We start from the raw sequence: 27,138 nt of genomic DNA on the forward strand, positions 1-27,138 counted from the left end.
TTTTATAAGGAGATATAAAATGCATGAGTTATATGTACTAATCAAGTCTACCTTGTAAATGAAATCACTACTACTAGGAAGATGTGATAATCCATTTTGATGGAAGAGAAGATCCAAGGGACACTGTTTTAACAATAATGCTACTGGCACATGACGCTTTAATCAAGAAAGCCTTCAAGCCCACAAAAGATAACCAGGGCCCGTTAAGACTCTAGCATAGGTATCAGGATGAGATCAGTGGCTGTTCATGATGAACTGCCTATAAATTGTTACTCTATCCTTGTGTTAAATATCAGATCAATGTAAGAAGAAAAAAAACCGCACCTGAGCAGAAGTAACCAGATAAGGCAGACAGCCTAAAATTAAAATTTTGTGTGGGGACAACTTATTAACAGATCTAGGTTCTTTCTCATTCCTTTCCTTTCACCTAAATGAAGCTGTCCTCTTCTTGAAAATGTTCAGAGAACAGATTGTTTTACATGCCCACAGAGAAATCATTTTATCGGTGTGTCTGGGTGGCTCAGTAGGTTAAGCGTCTGACACTGGATTTCAGCTCAGGTCATGATCTTGCTGTTCATGAGATCAAGCCCCATGTCAGGCTCTGTGATGACAGCACGGAGCCTGCTTAGGATTCTCTCTCTTCCTCTCTCTCTGCTCCTTCCCCCTCTCCCCTCTCTTTCAAAATACATACATTTTTAAAAAAGAAATCATTTTATAAAATCAAATCAAAATGAACACTGATCAAAGATTTGCATTAACCTTAAGCGTAAGACAAATTTCCTATGCTATTTCAAAGCAAGAAATAAAAGTTCTCATTATAACACATATCAGCCAAAAATCAGACTTCAAGTTTTAAATAGCAAGTCAACCTATAGCACAGGTGTTGGATCAGCATACCAAGAAAACTATAGCTTTTAAGGATACCTGGAATTCTGAAAATATGACACCTAAAAATTGTGTCTATCAAAAGTAAAATCTATAATTTTTCCAGAGAAGTACTTTATTTGAAAGTTTAAAGATATCTTCTTTCTTTGCACATGGGAAGTAATGTTGTAAGTTCTATATAGTGACAAAAGTGATTCATGTAACATTTTATAGTCATATGCTAAAATTTCAAAGATTAACTCATAATGTTTTCATTTTACAACTGATTGAAATCAGTCTTTGTTTTCCTTCTCAGTGCTTAAGTTTTTGCTTCTAAGCAGACATGAGAAAGTCTGCTTAGAAATCAGAACATCATATACTGGATTTCTGAGGGCAACTATAATCATGTTTCCTTCTGAATTAGTTTTTTAAAAATCTCCCTCTACTTTTCTTTCTTACACAAAATTGAAAACATACTACAGAGGTTTTTTTTCTTGCTTTTTCCACTCAACATTTTCCCAGGTCTTTATAAATATTCCCCCAAATATAATTTTCAATGGCTGCTACATACGAATTCTATGGTATTATTATTTAGCTCTTTTCTACATTAGGGATCTGAAGTTGTTTTGAATCCTTTGCTTTTATTGCTGAAATGAAAATTCTTATGCATAATCATGTTTGCATCTCAGGTTATTTTGGATAAATTCCTAGAAGTTAATTTATTAATTCAAATAGTAAGAACATTGTAAAGTTGTACAAAACAAATTGCCTTCCATAAAGATTATAAAATTTATACTTCCAACATTCTTTGAAAATGCCAATTCACTCCATATTCAAAAAAAGTAAATTTTCTTTTTTAAAAACCTGTCCATTTTAAATATCAAAAATACTATCTCAGTGCTTTAATTCATTTTTTAGTGAGACTGAACTCTTTTATACTCAGTATTTATAATTCTATCTTTTCAAGTTGTTGTCTTTTATCTATCTTGCCATTGCAGTGTTGTTTTTTTCCTATTCAACTACTATAACTCAATACAAAGGATCTAAATCTTGCTAATGACATCTATAAATTTTTATTTTATAAGTTGTCTAGCCAACCTTTCCCCTTGTGATTTTCCCGCAATTTTTATGCTTAGGAACTCCTTTCTCATTTCAACCTAACTATTGACATATTTTCTTTTAGTTCTTTTGTTTCATTTGATGTCTATATTTTTAAAACACTTGGAATTTATTTTTGGTATGGAATCAGGATGATGACTTAATATCTGGTAGCATAAGAGCCCATTAATCATTATTTACAAAATTTTCTGCCTCTTTTTCCAGATTAGCTATTGAAATCACTTGGGTAGTCCTCCCCCCACCAGAAAAAAAATCTCATTTAGGTTCTTACTGAAATTGCAATTAAATTATAAATAAAAAATAGGGAGAATACATAGAAGAATGTTGAATACTGGGGCTGTCAGGCAATTACCTCATACCTATTATAGAAATACTTCCAATATCTCATTTGTTTACCACTACATAAGCTTTTTGTGTCAGGTGGTAGTTTTTAGAAGTGTATTAGAGATTTCACTGTCCATTTTTATTACTGATTTTTTTTATAAGTATTTATTTTTGAGAGAGAGAGAACATGTGGGTATGCATGCAGAGTGGGCAGAGAGAGAGGGATCAGAGGTTCTGAAGCCAGCTCCCCACTTATAGCAGACAGCCCGACACAGGGCTTGAACTCATGAACTGCGAGATCATGACCTGAGCTGAAGTTGGATGCTCAACCAACTGAGCCACCCAGGTGCCCCTATTACTAAATCTTTAGCTAAATATTAATTTTGTATTTTGTCAAATACCTTTACAACCATTTTGGGATTACATGTGCCTTTATGCTTTATCCTCTAGATCTCATGTATAAACAGGTTTCTTAACAGTGATCCATTCTTTAATTCCTGTCATTAAGTCCAGCTCTTAGTAGTGTAGTATTTTTTAATATGTGGGTAATTTGGGGTTGCTTGTGCTTTAGTTAACATTTTTACATACTGATATATCTAGTCTGGAGCCTCTTTGAAGGTAATTTTTTAGATAATTATTAACATTTCAATGATCACCCATTTCAATTAGATGTTCAACTTCCGTATTTCACTTCCATTTTCCCTGAAAAACGTTCATTTGGAGATTTTCAATCTCAATTTTTAAAATCTCATCTGCATTTACTGTTTATATGCCATTCAGGTTTTTTAATTTTGCACATTTATGGTTTTCATTTTTCTTTTTGTTAGGGGTCTTAAATGTTTGTCTCTGTTTCCTGTCTTCCTGTGTCAACCAAGAATTAATTATTTAACTTGCCACATCTTTATTTTACTTTAATTAATTTTCACTCACTTGCAGAATGAGTCTTGTCTTGTGCCATGCTATTAACTCAATTTGTAAAGTGTCTGTTGCCATTCATACTATGAACCTTGGGCAGGCTGCTATGAAAGGTCATGTCTTCTAATCGCCAATTTAATTAATTAGAAAAGTCACTATTAACTCACTATAATCTACTGGAATTTTTAGAACTAGTTTTTAAATTCTGTTAATGTTTCAAGAAAAAAATCAGCTAACTAGGTGTTAGGAATCTGGTGTTAGGAAATTAGAAAACTACCTTCTCACATTTTTTCTAGAAGGCACTGCTCCAATGTTTCATTTTCAGCACTATATGAGCTAAACACTTCAGAATAAATTAAGTGTGCTATAGGGAAAAAACAAAAGGGAAGAAACAAATTTAATGCTGGAAACTATAATGTTCAATAAAATGTAAATACAAACAATTTACCTTTATTGAAATTAGGAAAAAAATATACTTCAGAAGCCACATGTTTCTTTTTAGGAATGATAATCTGATTGTGGCAAAACTCAGTATTCATGCATTCTTCAGATTTGCCCAATTTTTCTTCTTTTTTTAAGTTTATTTATTTTGCGAGAGAGAGCATGCACAGGCAAGAGATGGGCAGAGAGAGAGGAAGAAAGAGAATCCCAAGCTGGCTCCACGCGGTCAGATCCTGATCTCACAAACCATGAGATCATGGCCTGAGCTGAAGAGCTGGATGCTTAACCAACTGAGCCACTTGGGCACCATGCCTAATTTTTCTTCCTTAGCCCATTAGATTTTCTGATATATTGTTACCATAATTTGGCTTTCATTTTCCTGTGTAATTTTTGTTTATTTTTCAGAAATGCTGATTAACTACCTCCATGGTGCTCTATGAAACTCACATAGACATTCCTATCAAAATACTTTTTTGAAATGCATTTTCAACATTATATATAGGTGAGGAGAAAAGGTTTCTCCTTTCTAGGCTTTTCTAACATTTCTAAAAATGTTAAATATCTTTAATTTGGACTCCTACAATTTACCAAACCCATAAATGACTCTACTAGTCAACAGGTGTTCTTATTCTTAGAAAACCTTCCACTTAATATAGGAAGCCTCTTCAACTTCTACTCTTCCCTCAGAAGTTTACATTTCCCTAGCCCCCCAAAAATGATTAATCCAATTAAAAAATGGGCAGAAGACATGAACAGATAACTTTTCCAAAGAAGATGTATAAATGACCAACGGACACATGAAAAAATGCTCAACATCACTCATCATCAGCGAAATACAAATCAAGACCACAATGAGATACCACCTCATACCTGTCAGAATGGCTAAAATTAACAGCACAAGAAACAACAGGTATTGGTAAGGATGCAGAGAAAGAGGAACCTTCCTGCACTGTTGGTGGGAATGCAAACTGGTGCAGCCACTCTGGAAAATAGTATGAAGGGTCCTCATAAAGTTAAAAATAGAACTACCCTATGATTCAGCAATTGTACTACTAGGTATTTACCCAAATACAAAAATACTAATTCAAAGGAATACATGCACCCTGATGTTTAGAGCAGCATTATCAACAGCAGCCAAATACGGAAACAGCTCGTGTCTGTCAATAAATGAATGAATAAAGAAGATATGGTATAAGTATACATATACTTATATACAAATATATATATACATGTAGACATATATATATATACACACACACACAATAAAATATCATTCCACCATAAAAAAGAATGAAATCTTGCCATTTGCAATAACATGGTTAAAGCTAGAGAGTATTATGCTAAGTGAAATAAGCCAGTCAGTGAAAGAAATACCATATGACTCCACATGAGTGAAATCAGAGTCTTCTAGAAGACTCTGGACTACTTATTGTCAAATATGTAACTACCATGATACAGGGAGACTTTAAAAGTAAGACAGAGAGCTGGGGGGGGCTAGTAAACATCTTACCTGCTTTCCGTCCAGCGTGCAGAGCCTCTTGACCACTCCTGAATCTAGTTTAATGGCTTCGGTGATATCTGTCAAGACCTGTTCAAATGAATGAGCAGTCTTCTTATTTAGAAGGATCCTCACGGCTTTTCTAGGCTTCACTCCACTTCGAATCACGGTCACCAATTTCGGTTTGATGAAATCTTTACTTTCCTTCACTTCACTTTTCACCGAGGGGGGAGCAGCCAAGGCTCGGGATGTCCCACCCTTGATGTTCACAGACCAGTTCGGATTAATATTTTTGGTGTAATCAACTTTACGAAATGGTTCATTTGATGCACACACGTAACTCTCACCTAAAAAAGCAAAAACCAGTTTTATTAGCATCATTATCCTCACCACAGAAGCACTGTATCTTAAGAACAAATGGAGACCCATTACGTGAACTCTGAAACCTAACAGGTTCGCTGGAAGGGGATTCACATCCTTTTCCTTTGGCATTCTGTCCACCCTTTCTCTCTATTTAAACATCTAGATTGGTTTTGAGAGAGAGAATAACACACATTACGAAGTGAAAAGCACAGGACAAATGAAACAAGAGAGACTTGGGCTTTATTCTGATCAAATATGTCACCCCGAATAACTCCTCTGCACTTTGGTTCTCAAGATCACTGTCTATAAATTCAAGTTGTTGAATCAAATGAATTCTAGAGTACTTTCTAACTCCAAAAGCTATTAACCATTTTAATTTTTTTTAAATCTCATTCTGGAAGAAATAATATATTCACACAAAGAAATAAAACTATTTTTCTCCTTCCAATTACAGATTTCAGTCTTAACTGAAGAATGATTACTCCATCCTCATATAGCTGTCTAAAATATATTTAGTCATAAGATCATTTACTCAATTAATGAAGTACTGCAAAAACGAAGGAAGAGTTTTGACAGCTCAAAGAAATATACTTCAGGCATTTTTTTTCTTAACTAAAGAATGTGAATTTAGAATAATTAGTTCAAATAGACAGGCTTTTCTATATTCACTTACATGGGAAAGGATATTAAGCATTTTAAAATGATGTGTTCCTTATTCATGCAGCCTTCTGCCTAATTCTTATTAAGTAAAATATAAAAACTATAATATTTGTTGATTAGCTTACCAAGTCAATGTTCATTAATTTTAAGTTCCAAAATTACAGGTTGAAAAATAATTTTTATAATTATATGTTGAAAACCGTAATTCATAATTATATGTTTAAAATCATAATTTTTCTTTCAGGAAACCCAGAAGTCACCCAATCCTTTTATGCTCACCTTTCTGGCATACAAGAGGACTACACTGTAAAATTTTCTCCAATATACCTTCTAACTCAAAAAGAATCCAGTATTTTTTCACATTTTCAGTGTAACAGTCTCACTCTTAAAAATTATATGACATCAGTCTTAACATTCATGCTTAAAACAAAAATAGTCAAAATAGTGAAAGGGAATTCCTGAGAAAAACCTACTAATATAAATATTTAACATCCTATTATTTAGGATGTTCTTAAAATCCTGATTAATGGAGAACTTGAAGACTCCCAAAGGCACACAAACAATTCAGGAACAGATCAGGCATATAAGAAGGGTCTAAAAAGAGGAGTAACATCTTCTATCTAACGGTATAACGAGGCCACTGTCCAACTAGGGAACCAGCGACAGGCTTTAATGCTGCTTCCACACCAGTAGTCTGAAAGCCAGCCCAACCATCTCCATTCAGTTAGAGATTTTTCATCTCTGTAGGTTTATCTAAATCACTTTTCACAGTGTAATCATCTGGGGAAGTGGTATGTAATTTCAAATACACGCATAAATCTCATAAAATAGAACTATATATCACATGCATGTATTTATGAGCAAAAATACTTATGATTTTGCTTTAATTTTGTAGAGAACACAAGTCTCACATTGAAAAGCTCTATTTTTACCAACAATAAAAACTTAATTGTATGTTCTGATTCAAAATATTAAGACGAAGAAAAGGAAATTTCAGCAAGAGACTGTTTTTTTTTTTTTTTTTAAGGGCAGGGAGAAGTCAGCTGGGGAAAAGCCTTTCCCAGTATAAATGAAAAAAACAATGGCAAAGAGAAACAAAACAAGAGCATGTTTAGTATGTCAGATTTCCTTGATCAACCTAGTCCCTGCACAGTTGATGTATCAACCAGGCAAACTGCCTTTGAAATTCGTCTGTATTTTGCCTCTTTACATAGGTTCAGGATGCCAGAATGAAAACAGGTAGAGGAAGTCTGTCTTTTAATTTGTGTATGTGTGGTTACACATACATTTTAATTCCCTCCTTCTCTCCCTTTTTTGCTTCATAATGTTTCAATTAAAAACTTGTAGGGGTACCTGAGTGGCTCAGTCAGTTAAGGGTCTGACTTCAGCTCAGGTCATGATCTCATGGTTTGTGAATTTGAACTCCACATCAGACTCTGCACTGACAGCGCAAAGCCTGCTTTGAATACTGTCTCCCTCTCTCTGCCTCGGTCTCTCTCTCAAAAATAAACATTAAAAAAAACAAAACAAAACTTGTAGATCAGGGGCACCTGGGAGGCTCAGTCAGTCAAGTGTCTGATTCAAGCTCAGCTCAGATCTTGATCTTGAGGTTGTGAGTTCAGGCCCCACATTGGGCTCCACACTGGGCATAGAGCCTATTTAAAAAACAAAGACTTGTAGATCAGTTCTATAATATATAAAGTTTTAAACCAGCAAACGCCTGCTAGACAGAGCCTCATCCCTTCCTTGTACGCATGGCAGACAAATAACAGTCCACAGAGTGTTCTTCAGTTAGGCCTGGACTCTTCCTCATAATATGCAAGGAGTACCTACTATGCACTAGCTCACATGCTAAATGCTGACATAATAAGATACCCACTTTGGCATTCTTGGTATACAACATTTCAGCAGCAAGGTTTAAGACAGGTAAACCTGTGTTTCTGTATACTGGGCACATAAAGCCCTATAGTACAAATGTCATACTTTGATAACAATAGCCACCAAGATACCTAGGCTAGCTTCCCTTGCTATGTCCCCACCCTGATTAAACAATCTCTGATTGTAATTTTTTCACTTCCATATTTGTCTATCAGGAGAGAATATGGTGACAAAAGAATTTAAGATTTTGGCTCCTTGGCCAGTTAGAGCTCTTGCTGTTAACCAAACAATAAATTATGATTCTGTTAGGTACTAAGCACCCACAAGATTGCTTAGAAGCAATCAGCCTCCCCTCAACCAGATTCATGCTACTGTAGAGATTCTGGTTTAAGATTTGTTACCTTCCTGCCAACTTGTCACTTCCCCCTACCTCCCCATCCTGGCAAGGAATATCACTTCCTGCCAAAAGTACTTAGTTAGAAACCTACACACCATTCTTCACTCTTCTGGTTTCCCTACATGTTACATTCTGACATCAAGTTCTGTCCTATTTTCTAAATATTTCTTAAAATGTCCACTCTCTGTGTCCTGACCACCACCTACTTTCTACTTGGATCAGTTCAAGAATCTTGTGTTTTCTGCTGACTCCCCAATAATGTAACAAATGGCAGTACATCTTATGCTATTGATACACCTGAAAAAGTATATCCTGAAATAATGAGTTTTGATATACTGATAAAATACATATTCTGAAAAGGTTTTTTAAAATTTGCCAATACATACTAAAACCACACTTACCCAAACAAGGAAAAGATAAGCATAAGAGTTAAACTAAGATATAAATGTGTATGTATACATATATCATATATGGATATATGAAAAATAAAGAAGTCCCTGAAGTCCACAACAGATGTGACATTAACAGCGACCTTGACATTATTATAAGCTGGTCTGATGCTCACAGACAGACCTATGTTCTTCCCTGGGATATAAGCTCACAGAATATATCAAAGTCACTCAGGCTATGGTAAAGTGACACAAAAACAAGGTCGCTGTGCAACCCACAAAATATGAGACATCCTCCTCTCAACTCAACGAATGACTGCCACTTCTTTACCAATTATAGCTTTTTCCTCAATATACTCTGTGCTCCCTATAAGATTTAATGAATTGATAATAGAATTGAATAGAATATAATGAATAATAGAATTGTCCTTCCTTCTAACAGCACCCAATACAGAGCAAGTCCCTGCTTCTGCAGATGCTCCCTGAGATTATCCGACCTAAGCCCAAATTCTATGATAGGTCTAACACCTTCTTACCAAGATGCCCCATGGTATACTCCAATGTCCATTCTCCTTACTGCAGTGAGTAATAAACTCAACTTGTTTGACTACAGGTATGTTCTTGGTGGACTCTGGTGGTTCTCTCGGAGAACTGAGATACACACACACACACACACACACACAAACACATGCACGCTCTCTCTCTCTCTCTCTCAATTTCTTTCTCTCCCTCCTTCCAATAATAGTTCTGTGACCATAAGAGTTTGGGGGAAAATCATTTTGGAAACTATAATCACGTGAATACTACATACAAAGAAAATTTGCTTTATGTATAGAAAGAAGATGGATAGAAGCATAAGGTGGTTTACAAAACTTAACTGTTTTCAGGTACAAAGAGAAAGTCTTTGAATATCCTTTAAGACTCCACAGTGGCATGGTTATGGCTTCTTACCACTGACATTTGTTCCAAGTCACTTTACTTCATAGTTAGCAGGCTGATAAATTGTCTACAATTGTGTAATACAACCTGGGTATTAACCATTAACTTTCATCCTTACTCAACCCAAGATACAGCCTCTTTAAGAGGCAAGAGGATAGGGGCACCTGGGTGTCAGCTGGTTAAGCATTGGACTCTTCATTTCAGCTCAAGTTATGATCCCAGGATTGTGAGATTGAGCCCCACAGGGGGCTCCACACTGAATTGGAATTCTTTCACTCTCCTCTCTCCCCTTCTGTCCTTCTCCCCCACCCCCCCGCCTCGCTCTAAAAATAACATAAATCTTAAAAAAAAAAAAAAAAAGAGGCAAGAGGATATTACAAGCCAGGAACTCCCCAATTTCTTGTCTCTGAAAACTTTCATTGCCACAAACATATTTCAGACTGTGACAATTTTTCCCACCTTCTCTCCCTTTTCAGTAATAGGACAGCCACCTCCTATTCGATGTTGAGTCGTTCCACCAGGATTTAGATCTTTCTGTCTCCTCACGCTGCAGTTGCAGGGACATTGTTCTTCTCTTCTCCATTTAACTAGGCAGCCCTCTCTCCAGAATTAGATACAAATACCTCCCACCTTAAACACACACAAATCCTCCCTCTCTTCATTCCTCATCCCACTCTACCTAATGTGCTTCTGGCTTCCATTCACCGCTGAGTTAAAAAGCACTCCTCAAATGTTTTTTCACCCACTGTTTGTTCTTCAGCCACTGTGGCATTACTTTTGCTCCCTGCATTCCCCTGGCTGGAACACGCTGATCCCCAAACAGGTCTTTGCCAAATGCAAAGTACACCTTCCAAATCCACTTGGTATCTTCTGAGGGCACTGGACACTAGTCATGGTTCTCTTCTGGAAATCCTTTTTTCCTTAGCTTCCACAACCTGGTATCTTTTGGTTTACACCTCTTACTTCTTTGGTTACTCTTCCTTGGTCTGCTCTTCAGGATCCTCTTCTCCCACGCATCTACTTCATCCTCCTTAGACTGTCTGTGGGCAATTGCATTCACCTCCACAGCTTCAAACACCACCTATATCCTGAGGACATCTCCAGCCTACTCCTGCTAGATAATCTATGGATATTTCACATGCTACTGCCTAAAACTAACTCCACTCTCCATTATGGCCACTCTGACCTCAAACTCTCTTCCTGAATTCCCCAACTTACTGAATGAAATTACTATCTATATGGACACCTACCCAAAAATCAAGACTCCTGCCTCTCTTTTCCCTTTCCCACATTCAACAGAATTGGCAAAACTGTCGACCTTGGTCTAAGTATCTCTGGAATCTATCCTCTTTGACTCTGCCTCCTCTCATTTCTCCTTGGATTAGAGTAGTTAAGTTCTCTATGGGGCCTCATTCCATCTTCCACATAGTTGTCAAGGCAAATTTTTAAAAATGTAGATCTGATATCATCTGCTTGCTTCACTGCCTTTGAAATAAAGACCAAACTCCTTAGTACATCACACACTTCCACCCTCATCTCCCACCACTTTCCCACAGGTTCCTAAGTCAGTGTCATACCAGTATATTTGCAACTTCCTTCCAAACCCATCATACCCTCTTATTTTCTTTGCTTCTTGTATGTCTGAAATAACCTTCCTCCTTCTCCCATCTTGCCTCTTTTTAACTGACCAGTCAAGATTAGACACTCTTGGCAAAGAGGTAAAGCAATAGGAACTATCATATATTGCTGGAAAGATTTTAAATTGGTTCAATTACCTAGGAAAAACACTATCTAATACTAGGTTTACAATATACACATCATATGACCCAGGAATCCACCCCAGAAAAATATCCCAGAAAAACTCATGCACATGGGCACCAGCATGTGTATGTGGAAGTATCGCTCAACAGCCACAGATGAAAAATCAATCCACATGTCCAACAGGAGAATATGCAGATTGTGGTATGGTCATGTCTACCAATAATATAGTAATGAAAATGAACAAGAGCCATATTAACAACCTGGATGGATTTTACAAACAATGGTCAGAAAAAAAGATGACAAAAGAATACACGTAGTAGGATTCAATTTCTCTCCAGTCCACAACAGACAAAACTAACTTGTATCAATTAGGGATGCCCTCATTGGTGGTCGAAATATAGATAAAAGAGTCAGGCTACTGTTACCTTGGGAAGAATTTTAACTAGGAAGGGACACAGGGAGGGCTTCTCAGATTCTGGAAATATTCTGTTTCTTGAAATGGCTGGTAGTCACAAAGGTGCTCACTTCATAACAACTCACTGAGCTGTACATGTATATGAATTTTCCTGAGCTCAGAATGCATCAATTTCTCATAATTATCTATTCTTTCTTTCTCTCTTCCAATGGTTCTTAGTGGAGAATTTTTTTAATCAGGTGACTTTGTTGTATAAGTACAGATGCTCAGATCTCACCACTGTTCCAACTGAATCACTGGAAGGTAGGACCAGAACAAGTAGGCAAGGGTTTTTAATTTCACAAGTGACTATGAAAACAACCTCTCATTACAAACCATTGCCTAGACTGGAAGCTCTTAAAAATACTATCTTTTTTATACTACCCACATCTAGCACAGTACCTGGTATATAACAGGCACTGAAAACATGTTTGTCAAAGTAATGATGGAAATGCAAACTCACACATCTCACAGTTTGGAGTTGCATTAGGTCTGGGTAAAACATTTGCACAGTGTAGCTGTTTATACAGAATGACGCTGGGAGGCTCAGGGTCAGGTTCCTGAAAGACGTTGTACATGACTGGAGACATTCTTAGGTCACGTCAGTCCATTGAAAGGCAACCTAAGGCATATATATGAAGGCTGTCTAGTATCTACCAACATTCCTAATTCATTTCAGACCAAAGCATCAAGAATCCAGGGCACACACTTATTTTTAAAAATTCAAGAATAATTAACATACAGTGGTATACAAATTTCAAGTGTACAGGGCACTTTTTTAGTCTAATAAATGTAATGTGTCTTTCAATCAATGGAATATGCATGTGTGTGTGTATATATATATGTACATGGGTGTGTGTACACATGAATATTTTTAATGGCTAAGTCACAGTAATCTCTCAACACTTAAATGTCAATTTACTGTTAGAAATTACAAATAGTTACTTTGCAAACTTACAGTTGGAAATTCAACAACAGTATGTTTAATTTTTTTTAATGTTTATTTATTTTTGAGAGAGAGAGACAGAGCGTGAGCAGGGGCAGAGAGAAAGGGAGACACAGAATCTGAAGCCGGCTCCAGGCTCTGAGGTGTCAGCACAGAACCCAGTGTGGGGCTCGAACTCACAAACCATGAGATCATGACCTGAGCTGAAGTCAGATGCTTAACTTACTGAGCCACCCAGGCGCCCCTCAACAACAGTAGGTTTAGCTTACTTTTATATCACTTCCTGTAAAGTCTCTCATTCACTTCTGTGAAAATATTTAGATTAACTGCGTAATGCTACTAATTAGTTTGTAATTATAAACTATTTTGATATTCATGGCAGAAAATCAATTCTACAAAATTTGGACATTGAGAGTACACATACCTTGGAATGAAGCAAGCACTGAACTTTATGATACAAGTCTAAAGTGAAAGGGCTCTTCAAGCTTAGAAAAAAGCCCAGCTCCCCCTACACAGATTTAAATATGGTAACATAAAAATAGAAAGACAAAAGGAAAAGATAGCTTGGCTGACTGACACTTTAGGTCTAATATCAGCAATAATCTTAGGAACCTTAATTCTTTGCTAACTTTCAAAACTGAGAAAAAAAAATTGCTCCAAAGGCATATAACCAAGGAAGATAAATCTGGGTATACTGCATCTACAAAATGGTTTGATGTCCTTCATCAAATACAGCCTTTGTGAGACTGTCCTGGGTGAATTAAAATGTGTGCATCTAGGGGCGCCTCGGTGGCTCAGTCGGTTGGGCGTCCGACTTCAGCTCAGGTCACGATCTCGCGGTTCGCGAGTTCGAGCCCCGCATCAGGCTCTGGGCTGATGGCTCAGAGCCTGGAGCCTGCTTCCGATTCTGTGTCTCCCTCTCTCTCTGCTCCTCCCCCGTTCATGCTGTGTTTCTCTCTGTCTCAAAAATAAATAAACGTTAAAATGTGTGCATCTAAAGCACATCAGACATGAGTTCCCACGCCCATCTGGTTAAGAAAAATACAGGCTGAGGAAAAGTAAGGTTGATTTATTATTCTGTTGTGGCAAACAACTTAGTCAGGTTTTTTCACCCTAACTGTACAGTGCCCAGAACTTACGGGGCTCAGCAGAGTTACACACAGTGCACTTCTCTGGCCTGGAAACCTATCCGACTCTGCACTCCTTTGCTGTGTCATGGCGGATTGCTGTTGCATTCGCAAAACAAATATAATGGCATTTCCTGCAGGGCAGGTTGGAGGACACAAAATGGGATATTCCATCTCTAAAACCAATGCTCTTTCAACACATCTGAAGGCAACTGGTTGAACCAAGCCGCATCCTAAAGTCACATCTAGCGGTACAGGCTGTGATACGTTCCACTGAGAAAGGGGTACAAAAGCTACTGTGAACATCTGCATATCTATGAGTAAGTATGCCCAGAAATCCATGCTTCAGCATTGAAATTTCAGAGAAGTTTCACTGAATACCAAAAAAATTAGGTAAAAGTAGAAGAAATAATCCTACCAAAAAAAAAACAAAAACAAAAACAAAAAAAAACAAAAAAACAGCCTACTCACTAGCCAAAAAGCTTTAACACTTTTCTCTAGTCTTCTGGTAGGATGGAACCTACAGATCACATTCACTACCTTTTTGTGCCTTACACCTAGGACAAGCATGTTCCGCGATCTACAAGAGTTCACTATGACAATTTTTTTTTAAATATGAAATTTATTGTCAAATTGGTTTCCATACAACACCCAGTGCTCATCCCAAAAGGTGCCCTCCTCAATACCCATCACCCACCCTGCCCTCCCTCCCCCCCGCCCCCATCAACCCTCAGTTTGTTCTCAGTTTTTAAGAGTCTCTTATGCTTTGGCTCTCTCCCTCTCTAACCTGTTCACTATGACAATTTTAATTCTGTGTTTATTCTGACAAAATTTTAAATGTTTTTATCATTCTATTCTGGAATATGTGAACAACTGCTTCTGAATAAAGTACAGTCAGACCACTCTGTCCACAGTTTTAACTCTTTTGACACCAAGTGGTATAACTATGCTGGGAGCTCATGAGGAAAAAGAGAAGTGGACTTTACATAAAAGATGTGTTTGAAGCAAGTTAAGGCCAGAAGACATAACTGTACTCTGCAGGAATGGAGGCTTGCTAACAGTGCAAGACTGACTCATTACATGGCATTTTGAAATACAGCACACTGAACTCAGCTTTCAGTGCCACGGTCACATTTGGGAACAATTTAGCTTGAACAAATAGTATCTATCTGCAGCTTCATATTTCTATTTTACATTTTTATCGATTATACAGTTCCGTTGGTATTTACGTTATCAAATTGTTTAGGTTGTATTGGTGTATAAGACCTATGGTACAAGTATACCTACCTTTCTATGTATTTAAGTGATGATGTAATTAAAGTAATTAAGGCAATACTGGACTTCTACAAGTTAGCTGTTACATTTTCACATTGTTTTGCATTTTTAAGTGGCCAAAATATTGTAAAAGTTTAAGAAACATACAATGGTTTTCTTTTTTAAAGTTTATTTTGAAAGAGAGCAGGGGGAGGGGCAGAGAAAGAGGGGGACAGAGATCATCCCAAGCAGGCTCCATGCTATCAGCCCGACATGGGGCTCGATCCCACGAAACGTGAGGTCATGACCTGACCTAAAATCAAGAGTCAGATGCTTAACCCACTGAGCCACCCAGGTGCCCTGAGAAATACTATAATCTTAAGGATGCTGAGAAAGAGAGAAAACGTCAAACCACAATGTGCCCAGCTAATACTTCTAAAGCAACTGGGGCATAATGGATCAAGGGTCAGTCCTTCAACTGGCTCACCATCTGAGCAGAGATAAAACTTTCCTTGACAGAGTTTCCCCAACTTCTGGAGAGCTTTGCTTATCACCTTCCTCCTTCATCCCTTAAATCTCACTGTGAGTCTAAGAGGGAGACTTGGCCCCAGTTTTAAGCAAGTGATTGATAGTAACGATGGCTCACAAAGATACAATGCAAGTGATGAAAAACTCAGAAGCCAGATGTTTGCCCCCAAAATAGGTGATGTCTGCAGGACAGAAAGGAAGGTAAATAGTAAAGTATGACCACTGTCTCAAGATGTCTGAAGAACTGCCATGTAAAAGTAGGATAAGTCGTATGTAGCTCCAAAGGGTGTCTCTAGAATACAGCAGGCAAGTTATAAGGGCATAAAATTTGGTTTAAGATGTTAAGGACCACTACCATTTACCAAAGAGCCACTGAATGCTAGGACTCTGCTAAGTGTTTTATATACATCATAGGGTTCACGTGGAGCCTTTCAACTATTGACCTTGATCACTAAACTAGTACGAGATGAGTTCACAGGCTATTTCTCAAGTTCTTTCCTCACAGAGGCTTGATGAACATGAATGTAAACACTAAAATTCCATAACTCCTTTTTTCTTTCCTTGATTCTCTGCCAATGAGGCAAAATACCATTAAGTAAAAAGACCAATATAATGGACAAAGGTACTGGGAAGAAAGCAACAGTCATTACCTTTAAGAAATAATTATATTGTTATTATTCAAACTTAAAGTAATCTTTTTTATTTTAGAGAGCGAGAGAGAGAGCCCAGGGGAGAGGGGCAGAAGGAGACAGAATCTTAAGCAGGCTCCATGCTCAGCCCAGAGCCTGATGTGGGGCTCACCGTCAACTGCAAGATCATGACCTGGTCCCAAATCAAGAGTCAGACACTTAACCGACTAAGCCACCTGGGTGCTGCAAAACTTAAAGTAATCTTAAGTCTGTAAAATATACACAGTGAAGACAGAGATAAATCAGTGAAGATATGTTAAAACTTTTATTGAGAGTATAATTTAATCAACATGTAAACAGCAGATAACGTAGCAGGTCATAATTGTAGATTATTTTAGTCACTTTGAGATGCTTGCAAAGGTTATAGTGTAATCAAAATTACTTAAGTTGATCTCAGAAGTCAATTTTTCCTATTCTTTCAGTCTCTAAAGTAGAGCTTCTGACAAATTACAGTATGCCTACTCTACTGCTTTATTCTACTTCTACAAATCTAGCCAACTGTCTGGCTGGCTGTGGTAACTAAGAAAGGTTTCAAAAACACCTATATCCACCTATTCCCACCTACTAAAAGCTCTTATATATAGCACAAGAGTTAAATAAATCATCAAATATCTTGTGCCCAAAGGTATTTGTTGCATGGGATAAAGAAATGAATAAAATAACTGTGGTCCCAGTCCTCAATAGGTTTGTAATTTTCCCTTTCCTGAGAATGTTTTGTGGAGAAGAGCCTCCAGCAGGTTATTAGGGTTCTAAGAACTCCTTCTAAACATGACCAACATTTTTGTTTTGTTTTTTAAGATTTTATTTTTTAAGTAATCTCTACACCCAACATGGAACTCAAACTCACCACCTCAAGACAACGCTCTACCAACTGAACCAGCCAAGTGCCCCTAAAGCTGGCCACCTTTTAAAAAGTGACATAGAGCCAGATAGAGCCAAGATCATTTCTCTTTCCCACTCCCTAAAGGATTTCCCAAGATCACTGAACTTTAAAGGGGAAAGGGCCTTAGCAATTACCTAACATGTCTTTCATTTTACTGGGGTCAAGCAAGGCAACTATGCAGAACTATGCACAGATCTTACTTTGCAGGTATGTAGCATAGTGCATTTTATTCAGGACCCATACATGAAACATCCTAAATTGTCTTTACACCTACAGTGACTAATGAACTACTGTGATCTTCATTTTCTAAACATAAGTGATTAACATGTTTGGAGTTCTAGACTGCTCATACGCTGCGATCTATGTAAACCTGGGGGGTTGGAATAGACCCCATTTCCTCACAGGTGGTAGTTCAGAATACAGTTCAAAAGCGAAGGACAAAGACTTTGAGCTTCAGCCCCACCTTTTACTCATGGCGTGAGAGGGCAATTTCTTTATCCTCTCTGAGCCTCCCCATCTGTAAAATGGAAAGACAGTGCAGCATATTTCACAAGATATCATAAAAGTTAAATGAGACGAAACATGTAAAGGACTTCACACAATGACTGTAAATAAAACATCTCACATGTACATCAAATGATAAATGGATAAAGACATATACACATTTATATATAGATATATACACATAGATATATACACACACAATGGAATATTGTTCCTGAATATTATTCATTCATAAAAAAGAATGAACTCTGGGGGGCCTAGGTGGCTCAGCCGGTTGAGCGTCTGACTTCGGCTCAGGTCATGATCTCAGGCTCAGGTCATGATCTCATGGTTCGTGAGTTCGAGTCTCGTGTTGGGCTCTGTGCTGACGGCTCAGAGCCTGGAGCCTGCTTTGGATTCTGTGTCTCCCTCTCTCTCTGCTCCTCCCCCGCTCATGCCTGAGGGTTCTCTTTCTCTCAAAAATAAATAAAAAACATTAAATAAAAAAGTTCAGAAAAAAAAAAAGGAATGAAATCTTGCCATTTGCAATGACATGGATGGAGCTAGAGAGTATTATGGTAAATGAAATAAGTCAGAGAAAGACAAACACCATATGATTTCACTCATATGTGGAATTTAAAAAACAAAACAGATGAACACAGCAGAGGGGGGAAAGCAGCAAACCAGAAAACAGACTCTTAACTATAAAGAAAAAACTGCGCTTTGCTAGAGGGGAGGTGGGCAGTGGGATAGGTTAAATGGGTGATGGGTATTAAGGAGGGCACTTGTGATGAGCACTGGGTTTTACATGTAAGTGATAAAATCACTAAGTTCTACCCCTGAATCAAATATTATACTGTATGTTAACTAAATGGAATTTTTTAAAATTTATTTATTCTGAGAGATAGAAAGAGAGAGAGAAAATGTGAGTGGGGGAGGGCAGAGAAAGAGAGAGGGAGAGAGAATCCCAAGTAGGCTCAGCACAGAGCCTGACAGGGGGCTCGAATCCACGAACTGTGAGATCATGACCTGAGCCAAAGTCAGACACTGAACCGACTGAGCCACCCCGGTGCCCCAACTAACTGGAATTTAAATAAAAACTTGAAAAAGGAATGAATGAATGAATGAATGAATGAAATAAAATATCTCACGTGTTTATGGTGAGATGGTGTTAATGTAAGAATCCTGAATCCTCAGAGTAGTGGTTTTTACTACTAGTAGTAAAAACCACTACTAGTAGTGGTTTATCAATAGAAGAAATAAAAAACAGAAGTGGTGGGAGTATAGGCAGGTGGAAATGAGGGGGAAGAGATCCAGACAGGCAGTAGAGACCCACAGCAACTCCTTTAGCCTTCCCAGCAGTGAAGAAAGCAGTCTGACAACCACTGCCCAAGGGAATCTAGTTTATTTTATATCACAAGATCATAAACTATTTCCATAGCTGAAAACCTTATGAAATATTGATATTTTCTTTTAACTACTCAAGTATCACTGTGTCATACTTGAATTCATATGTGGTCTCCTAAATATTCCATTTCTTCCCCTCAACCTTAATAATTCTTTATTCTTCAAATGAAAACTTCTCTTCCCATTACTTCTGGAAAGAACTTATTAGGTGGCTATATTATAGCATATCCAAATTTCCCTATTTTAGGAAATGAGAGGAAGAAAATAATCAGATTTGTAGAAGCAGGTATTCTGGAAAAGTCACTTTCTCCACAATGATGAGTGAGCACAGAATCTTTAATGTATCTAAACATAATCCAATTTTTCAAAGTATGTATTTTTTCACAAATATAGAGGAACAACTCAATTCATACAAAACTTCCCTTGACAACCAAGGGACTTAGAGGTACAATCACTTTCTGGCCTACTTATTCAATGAATTTATTGTGTGTGCAAGAGATCTGACCTCACCATGCTCCCAACCTGATACACCACTAATTACAAAGATCAGTGTTACAATAATAGTGCTAAGGAAAAATGCTGTGAGGTAAGAAAAGGGAAGAGTTCTAAGCTTCACCTCAGACTTTAACTCCAACATCTGTTTCTCAGGAAAGATGTTTTCATCATCCTGCCCCCACCTCATTTCTACTTCATTTACAGCATATGAGCTGGGACCAACTTTGTGTGTGTGTGTGTGTGTGTGTGTGTGTGTGTGTGTGTGTGTACGTTCATTATCTCTCTTCCTCTATGAGCATCTTGAGGAAAGAGACTGTACCCTGGAACAGCACCTGGAACAACAACAAATATACTCTCGATCAACAACTATCTGAGACCAATATCCCTAAGGTCTAGAAAGAGACTTCATAGAGAAGCAGTATTTGAAATGAGTCTTGAAGAACCTAGGAGTCTGCCAGAGAAGGCTTGCACACATAAAATTCAATGTTAAACTGCCACATCTGATCATCATAAATGCCTTAGTGTACTACTTTTGACTTCTATGTGCAAATATCTTATAACTCACAGAGTTTATGTTTCTTTCCTCACCATAACAAGTTTTGAAGAACTCGATTTCTATTATTACTATAAAAAATCTATCTTTGGTCGAGGGGAACCCTTACCCTATAATCTAGGTTCTTATTGAGACTCATTTTTACTTACAAACTCTCTCAGTAACTGTATTTTGGTTTAACACCTTCAAAGAGGTTGACCTAACCAAACAGATTCAATAAAGTAGGCTTACTAGGAGAACCTCAGGAACATCAAGTGCTTGATCACTTTAGAACCTTATTTTTCTTAAATTCAAAAGAATTCAACCTAATTTTCAAGTTCATTTAATGGAAGAATGGAAGTATCACTTACCAAAACAATCAAAATTCTCTCACCAAAAAAAATTCAATGTTTGTTGTTACTGAGGAGTAAAAGATCAAAACAACATAAAACAACATTTTATTTTGGAATGAGAGAGGCAGAGACAGGTGGCTATTAATATTTTTGACTCCTGGCAAATACTTCATCAGACCCTTATACCCACTACTTGCTTGGTAGTAGGACATCTGCAGCCTTAGTAATTTCCTAGAAGACAGGTTCTGGGTAGGGAAAGGCAGCCCAGGGCATCATACACTCAGTAATCACTCAGGAAGGGGAAGGGTATATACTTTCAGTCTAGAAAGGATATTCTTTAGATAATCTGCCAACCTTTCATGCAATAGGAAAAGACCCTAATGCCCAGAGAACAGAGGTGATTTTTCCTTAAATCCAGTCACTAGAACCCAGGGATCCTGACTCAATCAGGCATTGTTTCTACTATCCATGAATCTACTATCCCTCTCTCTTTAGGACATCAAAACTTCACAAATATAGCCAAAATGTTCAGAAGGGGAAAACAGTCATGAAACAAAAACTAAGACTAGAGGAGTGCTTGGCTGGCTCAGTCAGAGGAACATATGACTCTTGATCTATAGGTCATGAGTTCGAGCCCCAGGTTGGCTGTAGAGATTACTTAAATAAACTTAAACACCTAAGATTAGGAATTCTGACTCTTAGCCACAGACATGAGAACTTAAGAACAAGTCATCTGAACATCCTCAGTTGTCTACCATAGATGCTGTAAGTTTGGCTGGATCATGGCTTCAGACAACTGAAACAGATTTTCCCAGGGCTGACTGTTATGACTCACAGTCCTCCTCTGAGAGAATGTGCCCATCTAGTTTCAAAGACTAAACGTAGTACAGGGATGCACAGCACCAACTCAGTGAAATTAATCCAGCAAGGGGAAGTAAACCAAAAGGCTGAAGATGCCTGCTGGTTTAGCATAGTACAGGAGGAGTGCCAGCCAACACCTGAACACTGTTTTCAGTCTCCAGAGACATTCAAGGTCAAAGGCAGAAGAAAAAATCTGGGCCATGCAAATTTCTTTTGTCATCTGAGTTCAACAGGATTGGGGCTCTAAATGAGTGTTCATGCCCAGCTGTCTTGAATCATCACTTTCTATTCTCCACTAAAAGCGTTTTAGAAAAACATTCTAGAAAAGCAGTATCTCCTTGAAACTGGCTCAGGTCATGATCTCATGGTTTCTGGGATTAAGCCCTGCATGGGGTTCTGCACTGATAGCATGGAGACTTCTTGGGATTCCCACTCTCCACCCCTCCCCCACCCACACTCCCCCCCCTTCTCAAAATAAATAAACGTTAAAAAAGAAAACAAATGAACCAGGGGCACCTGTGTGGTTCAGTCAGTTGAGTGTCTCTTGATTTCAGCTCAGGTGATGATCCCAGAGTCATGGGATCAAGTCCCAAGTAGGGCTGTGCGTTGAGCATGGAGCCTGCTTGGGATTCTCTCCCTCCCTCCCTCCCTCTCCCCCCCACCCCCTCCCGCCACTCTCCCCTACCTGCACTCAAAACAGGGAGAGGGAGGGGTACTTGGGTGGCTCACTCAGTCCAACCTTGATTTTAGCTCAGGTCTTGATTTTGGGGTCATGAGTTCAAGCCCCATTTTGGGCTCCTCACTGGGTTCTGCACTGGGCCTGAAGCCTACTTAAAAATAAATAAATAAATAAAATGGCCAAGGGTGCCTGGATGATTCAGCTGGAAAAGCATAGGACCCTCAATCTCAGAATAAGTTCAAGCCCCATGTTGGGTGTAGATATTACTAAAATAATAATACAATTTAAAAATAGTTTTTTAAAAATGATCTAAAATAGTCAATTTTGACTCTATGGGCAACACTATACAGTCTGTGCTCATTTTTACTGATGCAAATAGTAATTTTGCAGATAGCTGGTTAGTTCTTCCTCATGATAAATCTGAACATCTGAGCACACAATTTTAACTAAAAATTTAAACTATTTAAATTCACAAATGACTGATATTAAGCATTTATTTTTTTTCTTGCAAACAGCCTTGAAACAGGGTATTCCACTCATTTTGTTGGAAATTCAAGACCTAGACAAAGATCCATTGTGAGAGAGAATGTCACTATGACAAAAGAAGGGCACAAATTTTCTTCTTTTGCAGTAATTTTATTATATTAAATACTGCTTGAAACAAGTAGGCAATTGGCTAGACCAGGGAAACGCTTCCGTTGTGCAAATTATTTATGTTAATCATTATTTATCCTACGGTAGTAAAATTTGGACTCTACACATTCTTATGGTTCCCCATCCTCCAAATATCAATGAGTACATAATCAGAAGTAAACTTGTCAACTTTCAACTTACAGCTGAAACTATACAGTTTCAGTGGACCATGCAACACCTGGGCAATGACAAACTCAGGGTAAAATATGTGCTTTCATTAACTCATATGCATAATGGTCATCTTGACCACCCCCCCGCCATGATGATATTTATCTTTGGAATACACTAATTTCATGTAGCAAATACACTGTTAAAATTACTTGAGAGTATATTAAAATTTTTGTCCTTCCTCAGACACTATGCACGGTATCCCAAGGGAAGGTGAGAAATGGGTACTTAAGCAATAGGCATTGCCTTCATTTTTCCACAGGGCTGCTAATCTGGCTTGGGTCAGTCAGAAAATGTTACTCAGTTTTGAAATATCTAGGCAAATGCTGCCTTTAAGTATTTCACATGATAAATCAATAAAGCTCTTTTAACAATGTATCACTTTATTTAAACTCCTCTGGCTGTCATCACCTCCTCAGGAGTACTTTAAAACCAAAACGCACAAATGACCAAGTGAACGTGTGAAGTCAAGAATACACACACAAAGGCTGAAGAGACAACTTAATTTGGGCAGGGTCCTCATCTAGCCAAGACAGGGAAAACCTCTGGTAACAATGACGAAGTAGAGAAACTCAACCACTTTCACTACTCCTCAGTATGGCTACATCAATTTATTAGCGGTGAACTGGCGACGAAAGGGCATTATATGCAGGCACTGTGTAACAGGCATGTTGCTCAAGTTTCCTAATGTGTAAGATGGTCAAACTGTCTTCAAACCATAACATAAGAACACGATGAGATAATATAAGAAAAATAGTTGGCTCAAAGTTCAGTTTCCTTTCTGTGCTAAGCCAATATTGTTATCACTACATGGAATGTACCATCTGCATTAAGAAAAATGCATGAGAGGGGTGCCTGGGTGGCTCAGTGGGTTAAGCATCTGACTCTTGATTTCAGCTCAGGTCATGATCTCACAGGTTGTGGGATCAAGCCCCGAGTCGGACTCCAAGCTGACAGTGCAGAGCCTGCTTGGGATTCTCTCTCTCACTCTCTCTGCCCCTCCCCCATCCAAGAATAAGTTTTTTGTTTTTTGCTTTTTTTGTTAAGATGCATGAGAGCAGACAGTATGCAAACATGCAGTCTGCATACACTTGAGTTCTGTCATCTTTATAGGTACTGTTTAGATCTGGAAAGAAGTTCTTAACTACTAGTGATGCCTTTTCCCCTTGAAAGGAAAGAATACATTATTGCAAGAATTCAAGGATGACACAACATACAGCCAAGCAGTCCCTCTGAGTGAAGCATGGTTAACATTCTAGGATTACTAATTCATAATAGGCCCCAACTGCTGACTCCAACAGACTCTATCATCTTAACTAGTTACTTTCAGGAGGGGAGGAGGCAGGAGAGACTGACCTTGATTCACCTCATTACCAGCCAAATGTAGAAAACCCTGTAGCACAGTGGTTTTCAATCTTGTCTGTACATTGCAACCACCTGGGGAGCTTTTAAAACTCCAACTGCCCAGATCACACCCCAAACATCTGAATATCTGGGGGCAGGGTACAGCCATTCATAATTTTTTAAAGTCCCTAGTGATCCAAGATGCTCCCAAGGTTGAGAGCCACTGTCTAGGATCATGCCTTCTGACCTTAAATTACACGCTGAAAGCCAAACTAGGAAAGTCAGCCTAGAGCGTTTCACAACCACAACTTCTGAGTAGAGCAGGTACAACAGGGTCCCAAACGCTGGATCACAGGTGCCTGCACCGAGGTCCACACAGAGGGCCAAACAGAAAGCTTATCATCAAAGCTTATCATCATCAGATCCTCAGCTCAGAGCCACCTTTTTAAACAATTTGCACTAAAAACAAAAACTCCAAGTTCACCAATATTAAGAGATGGCACGAAAGGCCACTGAGATTTCTTTTTTTTTTTTTTTTTTTTTCCTTTTTTAAAGACAAATCTCCGGGAAAGGACACTGTATATGGGAGCGCGCCCCACACACAAAATCTATAAAAAAGCAGGCAGAAACGTACAATTCCCATTGCGGCCTAGAAAACACCCCGTAAACTCCCCTCTGCGCAGCGCAAGCGGGCGCGCGCCGGCCCATGGCCACTGCACCTGCTGTCGCGCTGGGCCGCACCTGCCGCGCGGGGCCCTCTTCTCCTACCTTCCAGCAGCTCGTCCAGGCTGGAGATCTTCCGACTGCCATCGATGGTATAGATGGTGCGGACGCCCTGGGGCAGGTTCACGTTGTCCGACAGGGAGCGGGTGAGCTCGATGAGCAGGGCATCGAAGGACCGGAAGCGGTCGCTGGAGATGGCAAACACCAGGCCCTTGAAGTAGCGGTCCCCATTCCGGTAGAAGCGTGCCTTCTTGGCCTTCTTCTCCGAGCTCAGAGCCTGCAGGGTCCGCGTGCGGTAGAAGCTGCAGTGGGCACTGTGCGCCGGGCTGGGAATGAGCCCGTTCCCCTTGGGGCCCGAACTGCTGCTGCCTCCCGAGGAGCTGGGCGCCCCTCTCCGCGACCCTGGTCGCGGCCTTTTGTCCCGTTCCTCAAAGTGCTCCAGCTCAATACTCCTGGTGCTGGCCATCGCGGCTGCTCCAAGGGCTCCCCACAAAAAACGTCCCAGCCACAACCTCTCTGTAGCCTAACGTCAATGCGAGAATCAAGTACAGGGACGTCTGACCGTGAGGGGCCTCACGGCGCCGGGACACCTGGCTCTGGCATCCCGCCCTCTCCTCGCAGGTGGGGGCCTCTGAGCAGCCGAGGCGCCGACCGGCCCGCGCCCCCACTAAAAGTGGCCACAGCGTCGAGCTGCCCAGCTCATTGTCCAGAGCGGCTCGCTGGATCCCTCCCGCCTACCCGGGAGCCTCACGCCCCCCCGCCCCCCAACCCCGGTTGCCTTCTCCACCAAGCCACGCCTCACAACTCCCGCCTGGGAGCCGGCCAGGAGCCGCAAAGTTGGACCGCCCCAGGCTCGCCCCGGGCCCGCGGGCGCACACAAAGCTCGGGCGCCCGCCGCGGCTCGCGTCCGCCGGCAGCTCCCGGGAGGCTGAGGGGAAGGAAGAGGAGGGGGAGGAGCTGGGAGCGTGGGAGAGGCGCCGCGGGCCCGCAGGGGCGTCGCGCCCGGCCTCGGCCCGCCCACGCGCCCAGCCAGAGGCCGGGGATGCGGCGCCGCCGCCTCGCTCCTCCGCAGGCCCTGCCCTGGGGCGGCGCGCGCGGACTCAGGCTGGGAAGGCAGTGCGGGGCCCCTTCCTCCCCCAGAGCCCGGCCCTAGCGGGAAATAATGCAGCCCGCCTCCCTCTCTGCCGGCCGGCCCAGTCCACCCGCGAGCATCCGCACCCCGACTCCGCGGGGTTGGGAGGGGGCGTTCCTGCCCCCAAAGGGCTGCCAAAACCCGGGAGGGAAGTGGGTGCGCCAGGAGAAGGGGGACGCACGGGTCGGCGCGGAGGCTCTGCGGCGCGAGAGGAGCGGCTCCTCCCGGGTCCTAGGCAGCCCCGCCCGCCTGACAGCTACAAACCCGCGCAGCGCGCTAATGGGCGCAGCCGCGGCGCGCGCTCCTCCGCCTGGGAAACGTAAACGCGCAGGCCAAAAAAACTACAAAGGAAGGAGATTCAAGGGCAGAGATCACATCCCTAACTAATCTCCAAAGGAGGAACCGAGGCCAAACTAGGGCAGAAATTCGAAACATGCCATTGGATTTGGGCACAAAATTTACTTTTTAAGAGGAAATTTGAAGCTTTATTTTAAAAACCTTTAATAAAACAGTTTCCATTGCAGATTTGCTAACATAGGATGCTGAATAACTTTGAATGAATCATCAGAAGTTACTGGGTTTTGAGGGATTTATGTCAACAATTATTTCTTAAGAGCATGCCATGTGCTAGGCATTGTTTCCATCACTGGGGATGCATTAGTAAGGGAAACAAACACCTCCCCTCCCCCACTTGCACTCAAGTGGTATTAAATGTTGTAAATTTAAGCTTCTTATTAAGCAATATGTCTAACATTTGTAAGCACCCATCACATTGGAAATCTTAATTTACTAGCGCTTGGTCAACAGTAAAAACATATCTCCTAAAGGCTTGTGAGAAA

The 27,138-nt window shown here is 39.9% G+C and overlaps 1 protein-coding gene across 7 annotated transcripts in view; it reads right to left on the reverse strand.

Moving 5' to 3' along the window:
• The window catches only part of DCLK2 (doublecortin like kinase 2), a 151,172-nt gene extending 125,359 nt beyond the window's left edge, over nt 1-25,813 (reverse strand). For all 7 annotated transcript variants that reach the window (XR_006216735.1, XR_006216734.1, XM_042983786.1 and 4 more), the window contains exons 1-2: nt 25,213-25,813; nt 5,174-5,508 (exon numbers count right to left, since the gene is read on the reverse strand). Coding sequence is in view for 5 of the 7 variants with exons in the window: in XM_042983786.1 (XP_042839720.1) it covers nt 5,174-5,508; nt 25,213-25,633 (756 nt within the window). In the remaining 2 variants the exon portion in view is untranslated. The remainder of the gene's footprint in view (nt 1-5,173; nt 5,509-25,212) is intronic.
• Between the last annotated feature and the right edge of the window lie 1,325 nt (nt 25,814-27,138).

Source organism: Panthera tigris, chromosome B1 (genome assembly GCF_018350195.1).
Source record: "Panthera tigris isolate Pti1 chromosome B1, P.tigris_Pti1_mat1.1, whole genome shotgun sequence".
In the NCBI taxonomy this organism is placed as follows: Eukaryota; Metazoa; Chordata; class Mammalia; order Carnivora; family Felidae; genus Panthera; species Panthera tigris.